Consider the following 22,791-nt stretch of genomic DNA (forward strand, 5'->3'; position numbering starts at 1 on the left):
TTCCTGTGGCGGTCCTCATGAGAGCCAGTTTCATCATAGTGCTTGATGGTTTTTGCAACTGCACTTGAAGAAGCTTTCAAAGTTGACTGGCCTTCATGTCTTAAAGTAATGATGAACTGTCATTTCTCTTTGCATATTTGAGCTGTTCTTGACACAATATAGACTTGGTATTTTACCAAATAGGGTTATTTTCTGTATATCACCCCTACTTTGTCACAACACAACTGATTGGCTCAAACGCATTAATAAGGAAAGAAATTGCACAAATGAACTTTTAACAAGGCACACCTGTTAATTGAAATGCATTTCAGGTGACTACCTCATGAAGCTGGTTGAGAGAATGCCAAGAGTGTGCAAAGCTGTCATCAAAGCAATGGTTGGCTACTTTGAAGAATCTCAAATATAAAATATATTTGGATGTGTTTAACACTTTTTTTGGTTACTGCATGATTCCATATGTGCTATTTCATAGTTTGATGTCTTCACTACTATTCTACAATGTAGAAAATAGTAAAAATAAAGAAAAACCCTTGAATGAGTAGGTGTGTCCAAACTTTTGACTGGTATTGTAAGTACACTCACACACACACATGTGAATAAGCACACACGCACATGCACAAGCGTAAGCACACAAGCAGGCACACACACGCAATACAACTCAGCGACAGGAAGGGTGGTCACATCCATAAAAACACAGACCGATAGAGTGACTTGACACACCCTAGCCTATTGGCCTTACTCATTGGTCAGGGCCGGAATGACTAGCGCTGTAAGAACACCCAACTACCAAGTCCTTTATGCAACGGAATAAGTTGTGCATTCAAACAGGCCATGTAGGCACAGCATTGTTGTTACCTCCCGTCATGGCTGACAGACTGGGTGTGCCTCCTGCAGAGAAACACACAGAGAAATGAACGTGTTGTAAACCTGGGTAGGGTACATCAATTCGGTTCTGTGGCTCTGACAGTTTAACACAACCAGGGACTGTTTTTTTATCCAGTTATGAATATGGTATAGCCATTATATTATACATTTTGACTTCTGTTTTAATTCTCATTAAAAAAAGGGCACACTCCATGAATACATAGTCCATAAATAAGCCATTGTGTCCATAGCGGTACCTTCTCTCAGAGCTGTTGTTCTGGTACCTGTAGCGGGGGTTCTCTGCTCCAGCATCTGAGGGAGACCTCTCTGGGATGGACAGAGAGGTGGTGGAGGAGAGTGTGGTGGCGATGGAGGCCGTGGTCGCCTCCTCAAACGATGGAGGGGTGCAGGGTAGAAGGTCTGGTCGCCCTGAGAGAGAGAGAGAGAAGAGACAAGGGGGAGATGTGGGGAGAGAGAATCAGAACAGGTTATCAAAACACCTGCATTCAGTCTCCGTCAACAGCGAGGATAAAATGACACCGCTGCGTGAATGTGGAGTGTGTGAATTTGACGGTGGGGGTATTGATATAATCTAGGTCCCCTACCCTCGTCCTCCAGCGTGGGGAAGCTGCGTGCTCCTCTCAGGTCGTATATGTTATCGTCTCCCTCCGAGGGCAACTGGCTGGCTGACCAGGCGGCTCCAGGGCCAGTGTACTTAGGCACCGTCAGGCCCACACGACCCTTCTTAATGGGAGAAGACTTCAAGGCTGAGGAACACACAGATAAATAACATCACTTGTCCTCTTACCACCAAAGGGAACACAGTCCTATGTGTTTTTGAGTGTTCAATATCTTTCATATTTCCTCATAATGTTTCACCTCCCAATACAAAATACATAACAGAGGATTTGCAGCCAAAAAGTACATCATTCAAAAGAGATCAATTTCAATACATCAAGTTCAAAACCAAGACTCAAGCTTAACACTACGTGAATTGAGCAGGTCTTTGTTTTCCTGGAACCGTGTGTGTGTCAGTCTGACTGGTAGTCTAGTCTGGTCTACTCACAGGAGCTCTTCTTGAACACATTGCTGCTCATGAATTTGAAGAACCTGTCTGCATAGAAGCCAGGCCGATGGACTGATACGGTGTCCTGGGGGGGTATGGGAAGATAAAGAAAGCAAATGAGAGAGAGGTAGCAAAAACAGGAGAGAGAGAGACACACAGTGAGAGAAAGAGAGAGGGAGAGAGAGAGACAAAGAAAGAGGGCAAGAGAGAACAACACATTCACTTTAAATACAGTCCATCTCTCCAGAGAGAGGCCATTCTTAGTTGCTGCACGCCTCACTGTATGGCCTAGTTTATTCATCCTTTCTCTCTAGAGTAGGACAGGCCAAACGACCCAGGACACACACTCTCTCCAACTCATTACACATGCACCAGTGGGCTAAGATCACATGGCTGGACAGGACACACAACACTCGGGTGTTTGGTTCAGTCTGACCCAGAAAGAGAGGGTGAGAGACTCCTGCTGTTGTTGCCCGACCCTCCACCTCTCCCCCAGACCCTGATGCTCCTGGAGCCCCTTCTAAACTCTCTGCTGCTCAAGCCCCTGGCCCGGAGTATACTGCTTCGGCCCCGGAGGCCCCTGCCAGTCTTTAAGGTGGTGGTGGTGGAGGCTGAGCGGGACCGCTGGGGCAGCATGGTGTCAGGGTCTGGATTCACCAGTCAAGTCTCCCAGGACGACAACAATCACAGACATATACTTTGTAAGCTGTGCTGTCATTGGCTCAACACACATGCACACACCCCCGAGAGAGAGAGATGTGGTATAACCCCATTACTCAGTCATTATGCTGGTTTCCCAACACGTCACAGTCTTGTTAAACCATGTCAGGGGGGAGAGAGAGAGATGTGGTATAACCCCATTACTCAGTCATTATGCTGGTTTCCCAACACGTCACAGTCTTGTTAAACCATGTCAGGGGGGAGAGAGAGAGATGTGGTATAACCCCATTACTCAGTCATTATGCTGGTTTCCCAACACGTCACAGTCTTGTTAAACCATGTCAGGGGGGAGAGAGAGAGACGTGGTATAACCCCATTACTCAGTCATTATGCTGGTTTCCCAACACGTCACAGTCTTGTTAAACCATGTCAGGGGGGAGAGAGAGAGACGTGGTATAACCCCATTACTCAGTCATTATGCTGGTTTCCCAACACGTCACAGTCTTGTTAAACCATGTCAGGGGGGAGAGAGAGAGATGTGGTATAACCCCATTACTCAGTCATTATGCTGGTTTCCCAACACGTCACAGTCTTGTTAAACCATGTCAGGGGGGAGAGAGAGAGATGTGGTATAACCCCATTACTCAGTCATTATGCTGGTTTCCCAACACGTCACAGTCTTGTTAAACCATGTCAGGGGGGAGAGAGAGAGATGTGGTATAACCCCATTACTCAGTCATTATGCTGGTTTCCCAACACGTCACAGTCTTGTTAAACCATGTCAGGGGGGAGAGAGAGAGATGTGGTATAACCCCATTACTCAGTCATTATGCTGGTTTCCCAACACGTCACAGTCTTGTTAAACCATGTCAGGGGGGAGAGAGAGAGATGTGGTATAACCCCATTACTCAGTCATTATGCTGGTTTCCCAACACGTCACAGTCTTGTTAAACCATGTCAGGGGGGAGAGAGAGAGATGTGGTATAACCCCATTACTCAGTCATTATGCTGGTTTCCCAACACGTCACAGTCTTGTTAAACCATGTCAGGGGGGAGAGAGAGAGATGTGGTATAACCCCATTACTCAGTCATTATGCTGGTTTCCCAACACGTCACAGTCTTGTTAAACCATGTCAGGGGGGAGAGAGAGAGATGTGGTATAACCCCATTACTCAGTCATTATGCTGGTTTCCCAACACGTCACAGTCTTGTTAAACCATGTCAGGGGGGAGAGAGAGAGATGTGGTATAACCCCATTACTCAGTCATTATGCTGGTTTCCCAACACGTCACAGTCTTGTTAAACCATGTCAGGGGGAGAGAGAGAGATGTGGTATAACCCCATTACTCAGTCATTATGCTGGTTTCCCAACACGTCACAGTCTTGTTAAACCATGTCAGGGGGGAGAGAGAGAGATGTGGTATAACCCCATTACTCAGTCATTATGCTGGTTTCCCAACACGTCACAGTCTTGTTAAACCATGTCAGGGGGGAGAGAGAGAGATGTGGTATAACCCCATTACTCAGTCATTATGCTGGTTTCCCAACACGTCACAGTCTTGTTAAACCATGTCAGGGGGGAGAGAGAGAGATGTGGTATAACCCCATTACTCAGTCATTATGCTGGTTTCCCAACACGTCACAGTCTTGTTAAACCATGTCAGGGGGGAGAGAGAGAGATGTGGTATAACCCCATTACTCAGTCATTATGCTGGTTTCCCAACACGTCACAGTCTTGTTAAACCATGTCAGGGGGGAGAGAGAGACGTGGTATAACCCCATTACTCAGTCATTATGCTGGTTTCCCAACACGTCACAGTCTTGTTAAACCATGTCAGGGGGGAGAGAGAGAGATGTGGTATAACCCCATTACTCAGTCATTATGCTGGTTTCCCAACACGTCACAGTCTTGTTAAACCATGTCAGGGGGGAGAGAGAGAGACGTGGTATAACCCCATTACTCAGTCATTATGCTGGTTTCCCAACACGTCACAGTCTTGTTAAACCATGTCAGGGGGGAGAGAGAGAGATGTGGTATAACCCCATTACTCAGTCATTATGCTGGTTTCCCAACACGTCACAGTCTTGTTAAACCATGTCAGGGGGGAGAGAGCGAGAAAGAATAGTTCTACAGTGCCGTCAGAAAGTTTTCACACCCCTTGACTTTTTCCACATTTTGTTGTGTTACAGACTGAATTTAAAATTGATTACATATTGATTTTTTGACACTGGCCTACACACAATACCCCATAATGTCAAAGTGGAATTATGTTTTTCAAAATGTTTACAAATTAATAAAACATGAAAAGCTCAAATGTCTTGAGTCAATAAGTATTCAACACCTTTGTTATGGCAAGCCTACATAAGTTCAGGAGTACAACATTGCTTAATAAGTCACATAATAAGTTGCATGGACTGCATGGAATAATAGTGTTCATCTCTGTACCCCACACATACACTTATCTGTAAGGTCCCTCAGTCGAGCAGGGAATTTCAAACACAGATTCAACCACTAAGACCAATGGAGGTTTTCTAATGCCTCGTAAAGGGCACCAATGGTAGATGGGTAAAAACCCCCAGAAAAAAACAGACATTGAATATCCCTTTGAGCATGGTGAAGTTATTAATTAATGGCTGTGATAGGAGAAAACTGAGGTTGGACAAACATTGTATTTACTCCACAATACTAACCTAACTGGTATTGAGTGAAAAAAAGGAAGCCTTTAAAGAATACAAACATTCTAAATCATGTTTGCAACAAGGCACTAAGGCAATACTGCAAAACATGTGGCAAAGCAATTACCTTTTTGTCCTGAATACAACGTGTTATGTTTGGGGCAAATCCAATAAAACACATTACTGAGTACCACACTCTATATTTTCAAGCGTAGTGGTGGCTGATCATGTTATGGGTATGCTTGCAATCGTTAAGGACTGGGGAGTTTTTCAGGATAAAAAAAACACATGGAATGGAGGACAGACAAAATTCTAGAGGAAAACCTGATTTAGTCTGCTTTCCAAAAGACAATGGTAGATTAATTCACTTTTCAGCAGGACAATAACCTAAAACACAAGACCAAATCTACACTGGAGCTGCTTACCAGGAAGACAGTGAATGTTACGGAGTTTCCGAGTTACAGTTTTGACTTAAATCTACTTGAAAATCTATGACAAGACCTGAAAATGTTTGTCTAGCAATGATCAACAACCAATTTGACAGACCTTGAAGAATTTAGAAAATAACAAATGGGAAAATGTTGCACAATCCAGGTGTGGAAAGCTCTTAGAGACTTACTCAGAAAGACTCACAGCTGCAATTGCTTATAAAGGTGCTTCTACAAAGTATTGACTCAGGGGTGTGAATACTTAGAGTTGAAGTCGGAAGTTTACATACACTTAGGTTGGAGTGGTTGAAAAACTAGTTTTAATGACTCTTGTTAACAAACTATAGTTTTGGCAAGTCGGTTAGGACATCTACTTTGTGCATGACACAAGTAATTCTTCCAAAAATTGTTTACAGACATATAATTAACACTATTCCAGTGGTTCAGAAGTTTACATACACTAAGTTGACTGTGCCTTTAAACAGCTTGAATAATTACAGAAAATGATATAATGGCTTTAGAAGCTTCTGATAGGCTAATTGACATCATTTGAGTCAATTGGAGGTGTACCTGTGGATGTATTTCAAGGCCTACCTTAAAACTCAGTGCCTCTTTATTTGACATCATGGGAAAACCAAAAGAAATCAGCCAAGACCTCAGAAAAAAAATTATAGACCCCCACAAGTCTGGTTCATCCTTGGGAGAAATTTCCAAATGCCTGAAGATCCCACGTTCATCTGTACAAGTAATAGTACGCAAGTATAAACACCATGGGACCACGCAGCGGTCATAGCGCTCAGGAAGGAGACGCGTTCGGTCTCCTAGAGATGAACGATCTTTGGTGCGAAAAGTGCAAATTAATCCCAGAACAACAGCAAAGGACCTTGTGAAGATGCTGGAGGAAACAGGTACAAAAGTATCAATATCCACAGTAAAACGAGTCCTATATCGACATAACCCAAAAGGTCGCTCAGCAAGGAAGAAGCCACTGCTCCAAAACCGCCATAAAAAAAGCCAGACTACGGTTTGCAAATGCACATGGGGACAAAGATCATACTCTTTGGAGAAATGTCCTTTTGTCTGATGAAACAAAAATAGAACAGTTTGGCCATAATGACCATCGTTATGTTTGGAGGAAAAAGGGGGAGGCTTGCAAGCCGAAGAACACCATCCCAACCGTGAAGCACGGGGGTGGCAGCATCATGTTGTGGGGGTTCTTTGCTGCAGGAGGGACTGGTGCACTTCACAAAATAGATGGCATCATGAGGAGGAAAATATGTGGATATATTGAAACAACATCTCAAGACATCTCAAGGCTTGGTCGCAAATAGGTCTTCCAAATGGACAATGACCCCAAACATACTTACAAAGTTGTGGCAAATGGTTTAAGGACAACAAAGTCAAGGTATTGGAGTGGCCATCACAAAGCCCTGACCTCAATCCCATAGAAAATTTGTAGGCAGAACTGAAAAAGTGTGTGCGAGCAAGGAGGCCTACAAACCTCCTCTGACAGGAGGAATGGGCCAAAATTCACCCAACTTATTGCGGGAAGCTTGTGGAAGTCTACCCGAAACGTTTGACCCAAGTCAAACCATTTAAAGGCAATGCTACCAAATACTAATTGAATGTATGTAAACTTCTGACCCATTGGGAATGTGATGAAAGAAATAAAAGCTGAAATAAATAATTCTCTCTACTATTATTCTGACATTTCACATTCTTAATATAAAGAAGTTATCCTTACTGACCTAAGTCAGATAATTTTTACTTGGATTAAATGCCAGGAATTAAATGTATTTGGATAAGGTGTATGTAAACCTCCGACTTCAACTGTCTGTAAATTTGATATTTCTATATTTGATTGTCAATACATTTACAAATATTTCTAAAAACTTGTTTTCACTTTGTCATTACGGGGTATTGTGTGTAGATGGGTGAGAAAAACACATTTTGGGGGGAATAAGTCAAGGGGTATGAATACTTTCTAAAAACACTGTATATTATGAGCAGCATGAAGCTGATGTCTGAGAGAAATGGGGAGGCTGAGGTGCTTGAGGTCAGAAGATATGTTAGTGATGGAGAGGGGGATGATGAGGAGAAGAGGCTCTTATTGTGTCCCTGAGTGCATGTGTACTGGACAGATTCACTAAGGAGGTCACGCACGCACGCACACACACACACACACACCCCTGCTTCTGCACAGTAGCAACCTGTCTGTATAGCTGTGACTTCATCAATAAATGCATGAGGGGAAAGAATGGCAGTAACCTCAAGGTCAGAGTATAGAGTACTCAGAACCCAGACAGAGAGAGGGGGACGAAACAGACGGTGGCTTGCTGTTGAATCATTAAAACCGCACAACAGGTCAAATCTCCAATAGTCTGCACACCTGTCTGTCTGTGAGGAGCTGGAGTAAAGCTGTCTGTCAAACAGGACTAGGAGCTCAGGTGCATCCTGTTTCCATTGATCATCCTTGAGATGTTTCTACAACTTGATTGGAGTCCACCTGTGGTAAATTCAATTGATTGGACATGACTTCGAAAGGCACACAGCTGTCTATATAAGGTCCCACAGTTGACAGAGCATGTCAGAGCAAAAACCAAGCCATGAGGTCGAAGAAATTGTCCGTAAAACTCAGACAGAATTGTGTTGAGGCGCAGATCTGGGAAAGGGAAACAAAACATTTCTTCAGCATTGAAGGTCCCCAATAACACAGTGGCCGCCATCATTCTTAAATGGAAGACGTTTGGAACCACCAAGACTCTTCCTAGAGCTGGTCGTACGACCAAACTGAGCAATCGGTGGAGAAGGGCCTTGGTCGGGCAAGTGACAAGGAACTCGATGGTCACTCTGACAGAGTTCTAGAGTTCCTCTGTGGAGATGGGAGAACCTTCCAGAAGGACAGCCATCTCTGCAGCACTCCACCAATCAGACGGAAGCCACTCCTCAGTAAAAGGCCCGCTTTGAGTTTGCCAAATATGAAACCAAGATTGAACTCTTCGGCATGAATGCCAAGCGATACGTCTGGAGGAAACCTGGCACCATCTCTACGGTGAAGCATGGTGGTGGCAGCATCATGCTGTGGGTATGTTTTTCAGCTGCATGGACTGGAAGACTAGTCAGGATCGAGGCAAAGATGAACGGAGCAAAGTACAGAGAGATCCTTGATGAAAACCTGCTCAGGAGCACTCAGGTCCTCAGACTGGGGGTGAAGGTTCACCTTCAAGCAGGACAACAACCCTAAGCACACAGCCAAGACAACACAGGAGTGGACTCGGGACAAGTCTCTGATGCTCCCCATCCAGGAACGCTCCCCATCCAACCTGACAGAGCTTGAGAGAATCTGCAGAGAAGAATGGGAGAAACTACCCCAAAAAAGGTGTGCCAAGCTTGTAGCGTCCTACCCAATAAGACTCAATGCTTTAATCGCTGCAAAAAGTGCTTCAACAAAGTACTGAGTAAATTGTCTGAATACTTTCATTTTATCTTTATTTAACTAGGCAAGTCAGTTAAGAACAAATTCTTATTTTCAATGACTACCTAGAAACAGTGGGTTAACTGCCTGTTCAGGGGCAGAATGACAGATTTGTACCTTGTCAGCTCAGGGACTTGAACTGGCAACCTTTCGGTTATTAGTCCAACATTCTAACCACTAGGCTACCCTGCCGGCCCATATACTTATGAATGTAATATCAGTTTTTAATTTTTAATAAATTCACAAACATTTCTAAAAACCTGTTTATGCTTTTTCATTATGAGGTATTGTTTGTAGATTGATGAGGGGGAAAAAACTATTTAATAAATTTTAGAATAAGGCTGAAACGTAACAAAATGTGAAAAAGGTCAAGGGGTGTGAATACGTTCCCGAAGGCACTGTATATTGTTAATGACTGTGTTCATAAAGAGCTCAGATATGATTACATAGCCCAGACTGACTGCACTAGGAAATACAAATAAAGAAGGCTCATTATGAAGGTTAAACTCACCCCATCGTGAACCAAAGCCTTCCACGTGTGCTCCAGTTTCTTTATTAACCTGGAGCCGGAAAGAGACACAACACTCCAAACGTTTGGTATTAAAAATCGATTAACCCGTTAGTCTAAGCCCTGTCTAAGTCGGAGTAGGGGTGGGGGTACTACTAAGCGATATGGAATTGTTTTAAGAAGGTCATACCAAGGATCATTTTGCTATTTGATTTTGAATGTTTAGACCCTTTGAAGTATCCAAAAAATATATACAAAAATTATTTGATGAAAATGTTTATTTGGCCTTACTGCTATTAGCCCGTAGAAATGCATTGAATAACACATTCACTACATGGAACAACAGAAAAAAAACATCTAAAGGTAATTTGTTCTGAAGTGTCTGTCCTATATCTGAGACATGTATTGAACCCCTTATTTCTGTCACTAAATAGTCTCCATATATACTTCCATAAATGTTTTTGATTTTTTTCGATGTTTGTATTATGCTAATTAGATTTTCACGGGGGCGCAGACATTGACCTTAGGGGGTTAAGGTCACAGAGACAAATATAAACAGCGTCAACCAGCCACGCTACAGGCTGTTGCTTTATACGCTGATGGAGGCTGAATATTTGATCATCTTATGATGCTGGCAGGCTGATTCTACGAGACAGATAGTGACTGAATGAGTTATAATATAGTTACCTGGGTCACATTTATTATGCACCAAAGATAAAAAAAAATATACTGCTACAGATAGGGACTACCCGAACTTGTCCAATAAGAAAAGTTTGTTTTAATTTCCGTTCCAAAACATTTTGCTACAATGTGACCTAATGAACACGATTCTGTATGATATTTGTGAATACCTGTAGGATTGCAGGATGTCGATGATTCCGATGTAGAGGAGTAGACGCTCTCCTTTCCCGTTGACTGCTGGGATGCCGCCCATCCTACAGACAAACATGAAGAGATAGTCAGACACAAAGAGTGGCACTGACAAACAGAGAGGGTAGAGAGAGCTACAAGGAGACAGCTAGCAACACTCAAACACCCCAGCCGGTCACAGGTCAGTCACTCACGTGTCATCGGTGTCAATAGACTCTCCGCAGGCGGCCCCTCCCTGGATGGACTCCATGGCGGTGGAGTAGAGGGCCTTCTGGGCCACGGGCCTCTTCTCATCCTTCTCTCCTCCCTCCATCTGCTGCTCCCGCTCTGCCTGGTCGATGTTATGGACCCCCAGCAGCAAGCTGTAGTCCATGATCTTAAAGCTCTCCAGCACCTGGAAATAGACACAGATTTATAGGTTTCAGTTATAGGACTGTGCCAGGCCTATGAGCCCTATGATTGGTCCACACGTCAATGGGATCCTTCTCAATGATCTTTTCTATTACAAATGGGGTTATTAAAAAGTTAACCTGTCCTGCAGCGTAGTATAAAACATTTGCTTCACAGGGGATGTAACTGCACAGTCAGGGGCATATTTCAGAAATGTATTTAATTAATAACTTGCTGCTCGACGTCAAAGGAATTGACAATATTAATAATATACCTTGCTGCAGCAAGTAACTTTTTAGTGCCCTCAACTGTAGATGCTAAGTAAAAAATTACGTCAATGTGTAATTTAAACCCTGATAGCAATGGGTCCTAAACCTGGCTTGTTTTCCTCACCAGACAGTCTCTCTGCAGTGTCTTGACCAGAGCGCTGTACATATCCTGGTCCAGCATCAGGCCATCCTGCAGGTCCTGCATGAAGTCCAGGTCTTTGAAGGTGGGCTTGGCCTTCTGTCTCTCCTTCTTGGAGGCACAGCGTTTGTACGTGGAGCCCTTCAGGTCGAACTTGAGGTGCATGCGGACGGCGCGCGGTAGAACGTTGTTCATGACCACCATGCGGATGTTCTTACCGCCAGACTGGATGCAGTACAGGCCGAAGAACTTGGGGAGCAGGGTACGAGGGTTCTGGTTGAGGTTCTGGAGAGAGGGAGGAAAAGAGAGAGAAAGATTCAGTAAGAAAAATACCAACATTACCAACAGCACAGGATAGTTTTGAAGAAAACACTCCATGATTTGGTACCTTTCATTTTAACCCTGGTAATTAGGTAACCTGCTCTTTAAAATAGATGTGCCTGCAATGTTTGGGAGCTATGTGAGCCACAGTTTTTTTAATGGTTTTAACTTGATCTGGAAAGGCAATAAATACAATCATTTTGAACAGTTTTTATCTCAGTCTTTGTTTTTAAGCCTTTTTAAATGGATATTTCAGGATTTTGGCAATGGGGCCCTTTATCTACTTCCCTAGAGTCCGATTAACTCATGGATACAAATGTTATTTAACCTTTATTCACCCCGTTCCGCTAGCGGAACCCCTCGCCAACAGTCAATGAAATTGCAGGGCGCCAAATACAAATCAACAGAAATCTCATAAATCAAATTTCTCAAACATACAAGTGTTAGGCACCATTTTAAATATAAAATTCTCGTTAATCCAGCCACATTGTCTGATTTCAAAAATGCTTTACAGCGAAAGCTCCACAAACGATTAAGTTAGGTCACCACTAACTCATTTTTCCAGCCAAAGAGAGGAGTCACAAAAAGCACAAATAGAGATAAAATTAATCACTAACATTTGATGATCTTCATCAGATGACACTCATAGGAGTTCATGTTACACAATATATGTATGTTTTGTTCGGTAAAGTTCATATTTATATCCAAAAATCTTATTTTACATTGGCGTGTTACGTTCAGTAGTTCCAAAACATGCAGTAATATTGCAGAGAGACACATGAATTCACAGAAACACTCATAATAAATGTCGATGAAAATACAACTATTATACATGGAACTTTAGATACACTTCTCCTTAATGCAACCGCTGTGTCAGATTTAAAAAACCTGTCAGAAAAAGCATAATCTGAGAACGGCGCTCAGAGCCCAAACCAGCCAGATAAATATCCGCCATGTTGGGTAGTCAACATTATTCATAAATAGCATTATAAATATTCACTTACCTTTGATGATCTTCATCAGAACGCACTCCCAGGAATCGCAGTTCCACAAGAAATGCTTGTTTTGTTCGATAATGTCCATTATTTATGTCCATTTATGTCCAATAGCTTCTTTTGTTAGGGCGTTTGGTAAACAAATCCAAAAGCGCGATCTGGTCCATTCGGACGAAACGTACAAAAAGTTATATTACAGGTCGAAGAAACTTGTCAAACTAAGTATAGAATCAATCTTTAGGATGTTGTTATCATAAAAGTTCAATAATGTTCCAACCAAATAATTCCATTGTCTGTAGAAAAGCAATGGAACGAGAGCTACCTCTCAAGTGAAAGCGCGTGACTGAGAATGAGGCTGTAGGCAGACCTCTTAGTCAAACAGCTCTCATCAGGCCCCCCTTCACATGATCAGCCTGTGGAAGCCCTAGGAAGTGCAAAATAACCCATATCACACTGTGTATTTGATAGGGGCGAGTTCAAAAACTACAAACCTCAGATTTCCCACTTCCTGTTTGGATTTTTTTCTCAGGTTTTTGCCTGCCATATGAGTTCTGTTCTACTCACAGACATCATTCAAACAGTTTTAGAGACTTCAGAGTGTTTTCTATCCAATACTACTAATAATATTCATATATTAGCATCTGGGACTGAGTAGGAGGCAGTTCACTCTGGGCACGCTATTCATCCAAAAGTGAAAATGCTGCCCCCTATCCCAAATTAATAACAAAATCTTATTTTACAATGACGGTCTACCCTGGCCGAACCCTAACAACGCTGGGCCAATTGTGCGCCGCCCTATGGGACTCCCAATCACAGCCGGTTGTGATACAGCCAGGGATTAAACCAGGATTTGTAGTGACGCCTCTAGTACTGAGATGCAGTGCCTTTGACCTCTGCGCCACTTGGGAGTTATGTCTCTGTGTCTAGTTTCAAGGATGTAATGACTGGAAGTCTATGGATATCTACTAGCATGCTACCTAGCAGATACTTTCAGTCATTGCACTGATGCTAGTTAGCAACTTCATACTGCACGCAGAAACATAAAAATGGTATCCTCATTGCCAAAATCCCAAAGTATCCATTTAGGTGATTGAGTAAGGCCAGCCCCGTGACAGTACCACATGATTCCTCAAGACCAAACCAACCTCACCCCTGCAAAATATTCACAACACAAGAGTAGCCAAAAAATACCAAAAGCAGTAACGCAAAGTACGAGATGTTTAAACTAACCTCATTCACAATTCACAATCCTTATCATCACTCTGCTTTAAATATTTAAGTAGTCAACCCAAATAAGTGAGGTTAGCTAAGCAACACACGTTCCTTAAATATTAAAAGTAATGACAGAATCCCATTAAAGTAATTACCAGGAGCCAGCTTCTTATCCACTCAAAGAGTGCAACTCCTGGCAGACACACAGAGAGAGAGAGGAGGGAGAGAGACAGGAAGAGACAGAGAGAGAGACAGAGGAAGGAGGGGGCCGGAGGGGTCACAGGGCTCCAACAGCAAGCAATAAGGCCTTCAGGCTTTTAGGCCACAGCCAGTGATCTTCACAAGAGAGACAGACTGGGGGCATGAGACCAAGAAAGCGAGAGACGGAAAGAAACAGAGGGAGTGAATTCCCATCATCCAGCAACACATGCCCCCTCTGTCCCTGAGTGGAGGGAACAGCGCTGACAAGTCAACAAGAGAGAGACACATGAGAGAGAAAGCAGGGGATGAAAGAGGGGGATAGAGAGTAGAGGTCGACCGATTAATAGGAATGGCCGATTTAATTAGGGCCGATTTCAAGTTTTCATAATAATCAGTAATCAGCATTTTTGGACACTGATTATGGCTGATTACATTGCACTCCACAAGGAGACTGCGTGGCAGGCTGACTACCTGTTATGCGAGTGCAGCAAGGAGCCAAGGTAAGTTGCTAGCTAGCATTAAACATATCTTATAAAAAACGATCTTAACATAATCACTAGTTAACAACACATGGATGATGATATTACTAGTTTACCTAGCTTGTCCTGCATTGCAAATAATCGATGTGGTGCCTGTTAATTTATCACTGAATCACAGCCTACTTCGCCAAACGGGTGATTTAACAAGCGCATTCGCGAAAAAAGCACTGTCGTTGCACCAATGTGTACCTAACCATAAACATCAATGCCTTTCTTAAAATCAATACACAAGTATATATTTTTAAACCTGCATATTTAGTTAATGTTGCCTGCTAACATGAATTTCTTTTAACTAGGGAAATTGTGTCACTTATCTTGCGTTCTGTCCAACAGAGTCAGGGTATATGCAGCAGTTTGGGCCGCCTGGCTCGTTGCGAACTGTGTGAAGACCATTTCTTCCTAACAAAGACCGTAATTAATTTGCCAGAATTTTACGTAATTATGACATAACATTGAAGGTTGTGCAATGTAACAGGAATATTTAGACTTAGGGATGCCACCCGTTAGATAAAATACGGAACGGTTCCGTATTCCACTGAAATAATAAACGTTGTTTTCGAAATGATAGTTTCCGGATTTGACCATATTAATGACCTAAGGCTCGTATTTCTGTGTGTTATTATATTATAATTAAGTCTATGATTTGATAGAGCAGTCTGACTGAGCGGTGACAGGCAGCAGCAGGCTCGTAAGCAAGATGTGAGAGGGAGAGAAAAAGAAAGATGCGAGAGGGAGAGAAAAAGAAAGAGATGTGAGAGGGTGAGAGAGAGTAGGAGATGAGGGAGAGAGAGAGTAAGAGATGAGAGAGGGTGAGAGAGAGTAGGAGATGAGGGAGAGAGAGAGTAAGAGATGTGAGAGGGAGAGAGAGAGTAAGAGATTCCAAATTCCACATTCCCGAAAAATGTTAAAAAAAAAAAAAATACAAATAAGGTCATTTTAAAGCATGCAATAAAAGAGTGGTGGACTGGGATGTGAGAGGGAGAGAGAGAGTAAGAGCAAGTGAAAGCATGACAGAGAATCGAGCTTGGCATTGCTAATTACAAAAGTATGGGGGGAAAACAGGCATGTAGAATGATGCCATGAGAGAGTGGAAAACAAGTGTGAGGGGGTGGCACTGACGTTTGTTACATCACCATGTCTTACATCAGGCCCCCAGCCCAACCCAGTCCTGTCAGCAGACGTGTAGAGCTGTTCTACTGCCTCTCTGTGTGTGTGCCTGCCTGCCTGTCCCCACTATGTGCCTCAGTCTTAGTCTCAGTCTGCTATGGCCTCAGGCCACAGTGAACCCGCATGGCTCACAATCCCTCATGGCTCATTAGCACGCACACCTAACACCCATTGGAATCGTGTAACTGCAATGGTCTGGAGCCAAAATGGTGGAAAATGTCAGTGTAAATGTCTTCCTGTTGTCATATACTAATGCTTGAGGACATTTCCCTTCAAACGTGGGTAAATTCCTGCTCGGTTTCCATGCCTGTTAGTACATGAATATACACAAGCTTATTCCCATGGAAAATAGAAATCTAAAATAGAAACATAGACATACACTAGTACCTGGTCGGACCTGCTTTGCCTCCAGAACAGCCTGAACTTTGCTCATTTGGTATCAAGGGACTTAACGTGTGCCAGGAAAACATTCCCAACACCATTACACCACCAGCCTGTACTGCTGACACCAGGCAGGATAGCCTAGTGGTTAGAGCGTTGGACTAGTAACCGGAAAGTTCAAACCTCCAAACTGACAAGGTACAAATCTGTCGTTTTGCCCCTGAACAGGCAGTTAACCCACTGTTCTTAGGCCGTCATTGAAAATAAGAATTTGTTTTTAACTGACTTGCCTAGTTAAATAAAGGTGAAACAAAAAATGGGGCCATGGACCCATGCTGTTTATCCCAAATCCAGACGCAACAGGAACAGGGATTAATCAGGAAATGTTTTTCCACTCCTCAATTGTCCAGTGGAGCCACTTCTTGTTTTTAGCTGATAGGAGTGGAACCCGTGTGGTCATCTGCTGCAATAGCCAATACGTGATAAGGACCGACGAGATGTGCGATTCATCAGAAACGATTGCCTCTTGTGAGTAGTATGTGAGTGAGTGGAATGATGCAGTGTGTGTGTGTGTGTGTGTGTGTGTGTGTATTGTGAGTGTGTGGGGTCATATCTCACCATGTAGTAGCCAGGCAGCAGCTTCTGTAGAAACTCGGCCTCCTTGTGCATAACGGTCTTGATGATGAACTCATCGTCCTTGGTCAGGTAGAACACAGAGCCACTGGCCCCGGGGTTGGACAACTCAATCAGGGGCTCGTTACACAGGGAGTACTGCAGACACACACATTTTGACTGCATTATTTTTGCATATTGAAACACACACAAGTACAAACATGCACTCCGACAAGTATACATACACAGAGACACACATCACACACACTAATCAGAGGTATGTGTGTGCTGTGGAGCTTCTAGACTGCTGCACACTCAGGGAGGAGCAGTGACTCACCCCGTCTCCTCCTTGACCTAACCTCTCCACCAGACCTCGTCTGGCCTAACCATCTCTACCCATCCTTCTTATACCTGCCCCCTCTCCTCAACCCAACCCTTCTGTGGCCCTCCTCCTCTCTGCATACCGTTTCTCCTCTTACCCTCCCTATTCTGTTCTTCTTCCTGCCCAATATCCCTATTCATCCACATAGTATTTATTTGCTCATCTCTCCCTCTCCCAAAATCTCCTCATTCTCTCCAACCCTCCCTGTCTCTCCAACCCTCCCTGTCTCTCATTCTCTCCAACCCTCCCTGCCCCTCCTGTCTCTCCTGATTTTCTTCCCAGTCTCTCTCCAGGCGTGCCGGGGTGCCTGCCTGTCTGGTGGGGGAGATCACACTCCCAGTCAGGGTGCTACAGAGCCTGCTGTGCTGCTCACTGATGACAGCAGGCCTGGACTGAGAGGGAGGGAGTGGGCAGCAGGCTGTGGGATAAAGGGCCACACACACACCACACAGTGACAGATTGTATTTTTTCAGAGCTTTTAACCAACTGAAATTATAAATTGTCAGATTGAAAACAAATAACTTTTGGGGGTTAGATATTAAGCTTTTAATTGTTTCACCACAATCCATCACCCTCTGAAATGCACAGCCTGATGAATCATCCCTTCTTGCAGGCGTATCCCAATCAGACAGGATGGGGAATAGGGGATGACAAGAGGAGGGGAAGATAAGAGCAGGGAGAGAGAGAGAACAAGAGAGAGGAAGGAGAGTGAAAATGAGAGAAAGAAAGAAGGGGAGAGGGGAAAGAGAGAAAGAAATAAACAGAGAAAGATGAGAATGGAGGAAGGGAGAAAGAGTGAAGAGAAAGAGAGAGAGACAGTGAGGCAGGAAGGAAGGGAGAGCAAGACCCTGAGTGCAGAGAGCTTGAGCTCCAGGCACTGTGATTAATCACTGAGGCAGGAACACTGCACACACACCCAGGGCCACACACACACACACACACACACACACACACACACACACACACACACACACACACACACACACACACACACACACACACAATAAATGCAGACCCTCAGAGGGAGACAGACACCTAATACACACAGGAGCATGACAGCATCCTAAAAACACAGGCAGTTGTATAATCATATCGTCTAGAAGGCAGGAGGGGCATGTTCACAGACGAACACACACAGCCAGTCAAGCAAGACTGAAACAACGTGACAAGGGCCATGAGGGGTGACGCTGTGCCTGTCACACTCACACACACACACTTTGACTGCATTATTATGGCATATCGAAACACACACAAGGACATGTATGTATCCTACTCCGACAAGTATACACACACACACACACACACAATAATCAGAGGTACAGTGCAGTCAGAAAGTAGTCAGACCCCATGACATCTTCCACATTTTACAGCCTTATTCTGAAATGGATTAAAGAAAACAATTTCCTCAGCAATCTACACACAATCGCCCTTAATGACAAAGTGAAAACAGGTTTAGACATTTTTGTAAATATATATAAAAAAACAAACAGAAATACCTTATTTACATAAGTATTCAGACCCTTTGCTATGAGACTCGAAATTGAGCTCAGGTGTATCCTGTTTCCACTGATCATCCTTGAGATGTTTCTACAACTTGATTGGAGTCCAACTGTGGTAAATTCAATTGATTGGACATGATTTGGAAAGGCACACACCTGCCTATACAAGGTTACACAGTTGACAGTACATGTCAGAGCAAACACCAAGTCATGAGATCAAAAGGAATTGTCCGTAGAGCTCTGAGACAGGATTGTGTCAAGGCACAGATTTGATTTATTTATTTAATTTAACTAGGCAAGTCTGTTAAGAACAAATTCTTATTTACAATGATGGCCAACCCCGGCCAAATCCGGATGACGCTGCGCCAATTGTGTGCCGCCCTATGGGACTTCCAATCACGGCCGGATGTGATGCAACCTGGATTCAAACCAGGGACTGCAGTGACGCCTCTTGCACGGAGATGCAGTGCCTTAGACAGCTGCACCACTCGAGAGCCCCAGATCTGGGGAAGGGTACCAAAACATTTCTGCAGCATCAAAGTTCCCTAAGAAGACAAAGGCCTCTATCATTCTTAAATTGAAGAAGTTTGGAACCACCAAGACTCTTCCTAGAGCTGGCCGCCCGGTCAAACTGAGCAATCAGGGGAGAAGGGCCTTGGTCAGGGAGGTGACCAAGAACCCGATGGTCACTCTGACAGAGCTCTAGAGTTCCTCTGTGGAGATGGGACAACCATCTCTGCAGCACTCCACCAATTAGGCTTTTATGTAGTGGCTAGAAGGAAGCCACTCTTCAGTAAAAGGCACCTAAAGACTCTCAGACCATGAATAGCAAAATTCTCTGGTCTGATGAAACCAAGGTTGAACTCTATGGCCTGAATGTCTAGCATCATGTCTGGAGAAAACCTGGCACCATCCCTACGGTGAAGCATGATGGAGGCAGCATCACGCTATGGGGATGTTTGGACTGGGAGACGAGTCAGGATTGAGGCAAAGATGAACGGAGAAAAGTACAGAGAGATCCTTGATGAAAACCTGCTCCAGAGCGCTCAGGACCTCAGACTGGGGTGAAGGTTCACCTTCCAACAGGACAACAACCCTAAGCACACAGCCAAGACAACACATGAGTGGCTTCGGGACAAATCTCTGAATGTCCTTGAGTGGCCCAGCCAGAGCTTGGAGAACCTGATCTAACATCTCTGGAGAGACCTGGAAATAGCTGTGCAGCAACACTCCCCATCCAACCTGACAAACCTTGAGAGGATCTGCAGAGAAGAATGGGAGAAACTCCCAAAATACAGGTGTGCCAAGCTTGTAGCGTCATACCCAAGAAGACTTGAGGCTGTAATCACTGCCCAAGGTGCTTCAACAAAGTACTGAGTAAAGGGTCTGAATACTTATGTAAATGTTACATTTCAGTTTAATAAAAAAAATAACAAAATAGCAAACATTTCTAAAAAACAGTTTTTGCTTTGTCATTATGGGATATTGTGTGTAGATTTATGAGGATAAAAAAACTATTTAATATATTTTATAATAAGGTTGCAACCTAACAAAATGTGGAAAAAGTAAAGTGGTCTGGATACATTCCGAATGCACTGTATGTGTGTGCTGTGGAGCTTCTAGACTGCTGCCCACTCAGGGAGGAGCAGTGACTCACCCAGTCTCCTCCTTGACCTAACCTCTCCACCAGACCTTGTCTGGCCTAACCATCTCTACCCATCCTTCTTATACCGTCCCCCTCTCCTCAACCCAACCCTTCTGTGGCCCTCCTCCTCTCTGCATACCGTTTCTCCTCTTAACCTCCCTATTCTGTTCTTTTTCCTGCGTAATATCCCTATTCATCCACATAGTATTTCTTTGCTCATCTCTCCCTCTCCCAAAATCTCCTCATTCTCTCCAATCCTCCCTGTCTCTCCAACCCTCCCTGTCTCTCATTCTCTCCAACCCTCCCTGTCTCTCATTCTCTCCAACCCTCTCTGTCTCTCATTCTCTCCAACCCTCCCTGTCTCTCCAATACTCCCTGTCTCTCATTCTCTCCAACCCTCCCTGTCTCTCCAACCCTCCCTGTCTCTCATTCTCTCCAACCCCCTGTCTCTCATTCTCTCCAACCCCCCTGTCTCTCATTCTCTCCAACCCTCCCTGTCCCTCCCTCCCGATCATCTAATATGTTAACGTCATGCAATGTTTTCATGTCTGTTGTCATGGTTTAAAAATGGTAGATTTCCCTATTCTTACCAGGTAGTCATCGGGCCTGATCCCAAAGAGCTCCCTGAAGTAGCGGAAGGCCACGGGAGCGTACGTCTTGAAGCGGAAGTCTGGGAAGTGGTGTGCTGGAGTCAGGTTGCTGCCTTCACTGGATGGGGGAGAAGGGGAGAAAGGCTTTTAGATACGGGACAACTATGTATGAACTAAGGAACTATTCTAGTGTAAATATATGAATATATATTGCTTTCTATCAAAATAACATGTCCAGGATCAGGGATGTGATTGGTCTGAGGCCTGGATGACGGGACTGTCTCGTTCTAATGATTTCACAAAGTTATGTACTGCCCTGATGGTGTGGTTAGCAATTAACTACTGCAGTACATATCTTTTCTATGAATATACTGTCCATACAGTCAATATACACCATTCACATACATATATATTTATATTCCGGACTCTGACATTGCTCATTCATATTATGTCTTAATTTCTTGTTATGTTTTTAACTTTTGGATTATGTGTGTATTGTTATTGTATTGCTAAATATTACTGCACTGTTGGAGCTAGAAACATAAGCATTTCACCGCACTGGCGATAACATCTGCAGAACTGTGTACACGACCAATAAACTTTGATCTGATCTGATTTAGTTACCTGGGAAAGAAGACGCTCTCCACCACATAGAAGTCCTGCATGAGGACGTCTCTCTCAGGCTTGGAGCTCAGGTTGCCCACTGTGTAGCCGATGCCCAGCTGGATGGCACCTTTCAGGGCAGACGACGTGGTCTGGGGGAGAGGAGACATACAGTAGGGGTTAGTGGAGATAAAACTACTCTGAGCTTGGTGGACTGCAGCTCATTTATATGAATTGAGAAATCTTCTGATTTACAAGCTCCATTAGTTCAGCTCTCAGAGGGGACTGTACTCCACAATGAAGAGCCAAAACATTGACTCGCTCAACCATGCACACCAGAATACACATCATCTAATGTGCTAGACAGACAGACAGACAGACAGACAGACAGACACACACAGACAGACAAGCTCAATCAAATCAAATCAAATTTTATTTGTAGATCTTCATCAGGTTGGTTTTCAGTGAGACACACTGTGTCTGCTCTGCTGTGTCTTTATCTCTTCTCACATTAGTATAAGTAGAACAGGCGGCAGGTAGCCTAGTGGTTAAGAGCGCTGGGTCAGAAGCCAAAATGTTGCTGGTTCAAATCCCTGAGTCGACTAGGTGACACATGTGCCCTTGAGCAAGGCACTTAACCCTAATTGTTCTCTAAGTCACACTTTGGATAAGAGTATCTGTTAAATGATGTAAACATACAGCGTGCAGGCTTTCACGGTTCTCTTCCCTGCTTTGCTGGTTCACAGCTGTAGCCTAATTATGCATACAGGACCATTACCAGGTGAGTTTTCTTGTGCCAGTGTCTTGGCTTGCTTGCTCTTGTGGGAGGTTGGCATTTCAAGGCGCAGGTACTATTTGTTGTTACTATGTAATTGATTGACTAATTGAATCAGGGAAGATGCTGGCTACCTTCTTGTAGGTGGTCTCTCCGGACGCGTCCACTCCCCTGTGGCCCATCCTCTTCCCCTGGCCTGGTAGGCCTGAGACACCAGGCAGCTGTTGGCCAGAGGACGGAGCAGAGTGATTAAGACACAGATTTAGATTTTTACTCACTTCTATGGGCTGAAAACACCACCTGATGCCTAGCTATGGGCCAGGTTTATCAAGCATTTGCAGTGCCTGTGGGAAGTTTGCACCTGTTCTTTCCAATAGGGAACAACACATAAAAGGAGGAATTAAAGGTAAACTGAATATCAATAGAAGAACGAGGACAACGGGGTCAGTTTCATGTTTTTTTTAGCTTTGATTTCGTTTGTCTTCTATTCCCGTGATAATTACAGATGCAAACTCAACACAGGT

At 43.9% G+C, this 22,791-nt stretch overlaps 1 protein-coding gene across 4 annotated transcripts in view; it reads right to left on the reverse strand.

The window, feature by feature from the left end:
- Positions 1-22,791, reverse strand: part of LOC110505771 (phosphatidylinositol 4-phosphate 5-kinase type-1 gamma) — an 86,126-nt gene that overhangs the window by 18,451 nt on the left and 44,884 nt on the right. For 2 of the 4 annotated variants that reach the window (XM_090203610.1, XM_036966107.2), the window contains exons 3-14: positions 22,402-22,488; positions 21,514-21,644; positions 20,890-21,007; positions 16,780-16,932; positions 11,331-11,630; positions 10,742-10,941; positions 10,529-10,612; positions 9,681-9,729; positions 1,931-2,015; positions 1,470-1,631; positions 1,149-1,293; positions 856-888 (exon numbers count right to left, since the gene is read on the reverse strand). In XM_090203610.1, the coding sequence (XP_090059736.1) occupies positions 856-888; positions 1,149-1,293; positions 1,470-1,631; positions 1,931-2,015; positions 9,681-9,729; positions 10,529-10,612; positions 10,742-10,941; positions 11,331-11,630; positions 16,780-16,932; positions 20,890-21,007; positions 21,514-21,644; positions 22,402-22,488 (1,547 nt within the window). Of the gene's footprint in view, positions 1-855; positions 889-1,121; positions 1,294-1,469; positions 1,632-1,930; positions 2,016-9,680; positions 9,730-10,528; positions 10,613-10,741; positions 10,942-11,330; positions 11,631-16,779; positions 16,933-20,889; positions 21,008-21,513; positions 21,645-22,401; positions 22,489-22,791 lie in introns of all 4 variants that reach the window. The other 2 variants (XM_036966143.2, XM_036966021.2) reach the window with 1 other exon arrangement.

Source organism: Oncorhynchus mykiss, chromosome 1 (assembly GCF_057628025.1).
Source record: "Oncorhynchus mykiss isolate SJ-2025 chromosome 1, ASM5762802v1, whole genome shotgun sequence".
In the NCBI taxonomy this organism is placed as follows: Eukaryota; Metazoa; Chordata; class Actinopteri; order Salmoniformes; family Salmonidae; genus Oncorhynchus; species Oncorhynchus mykiss.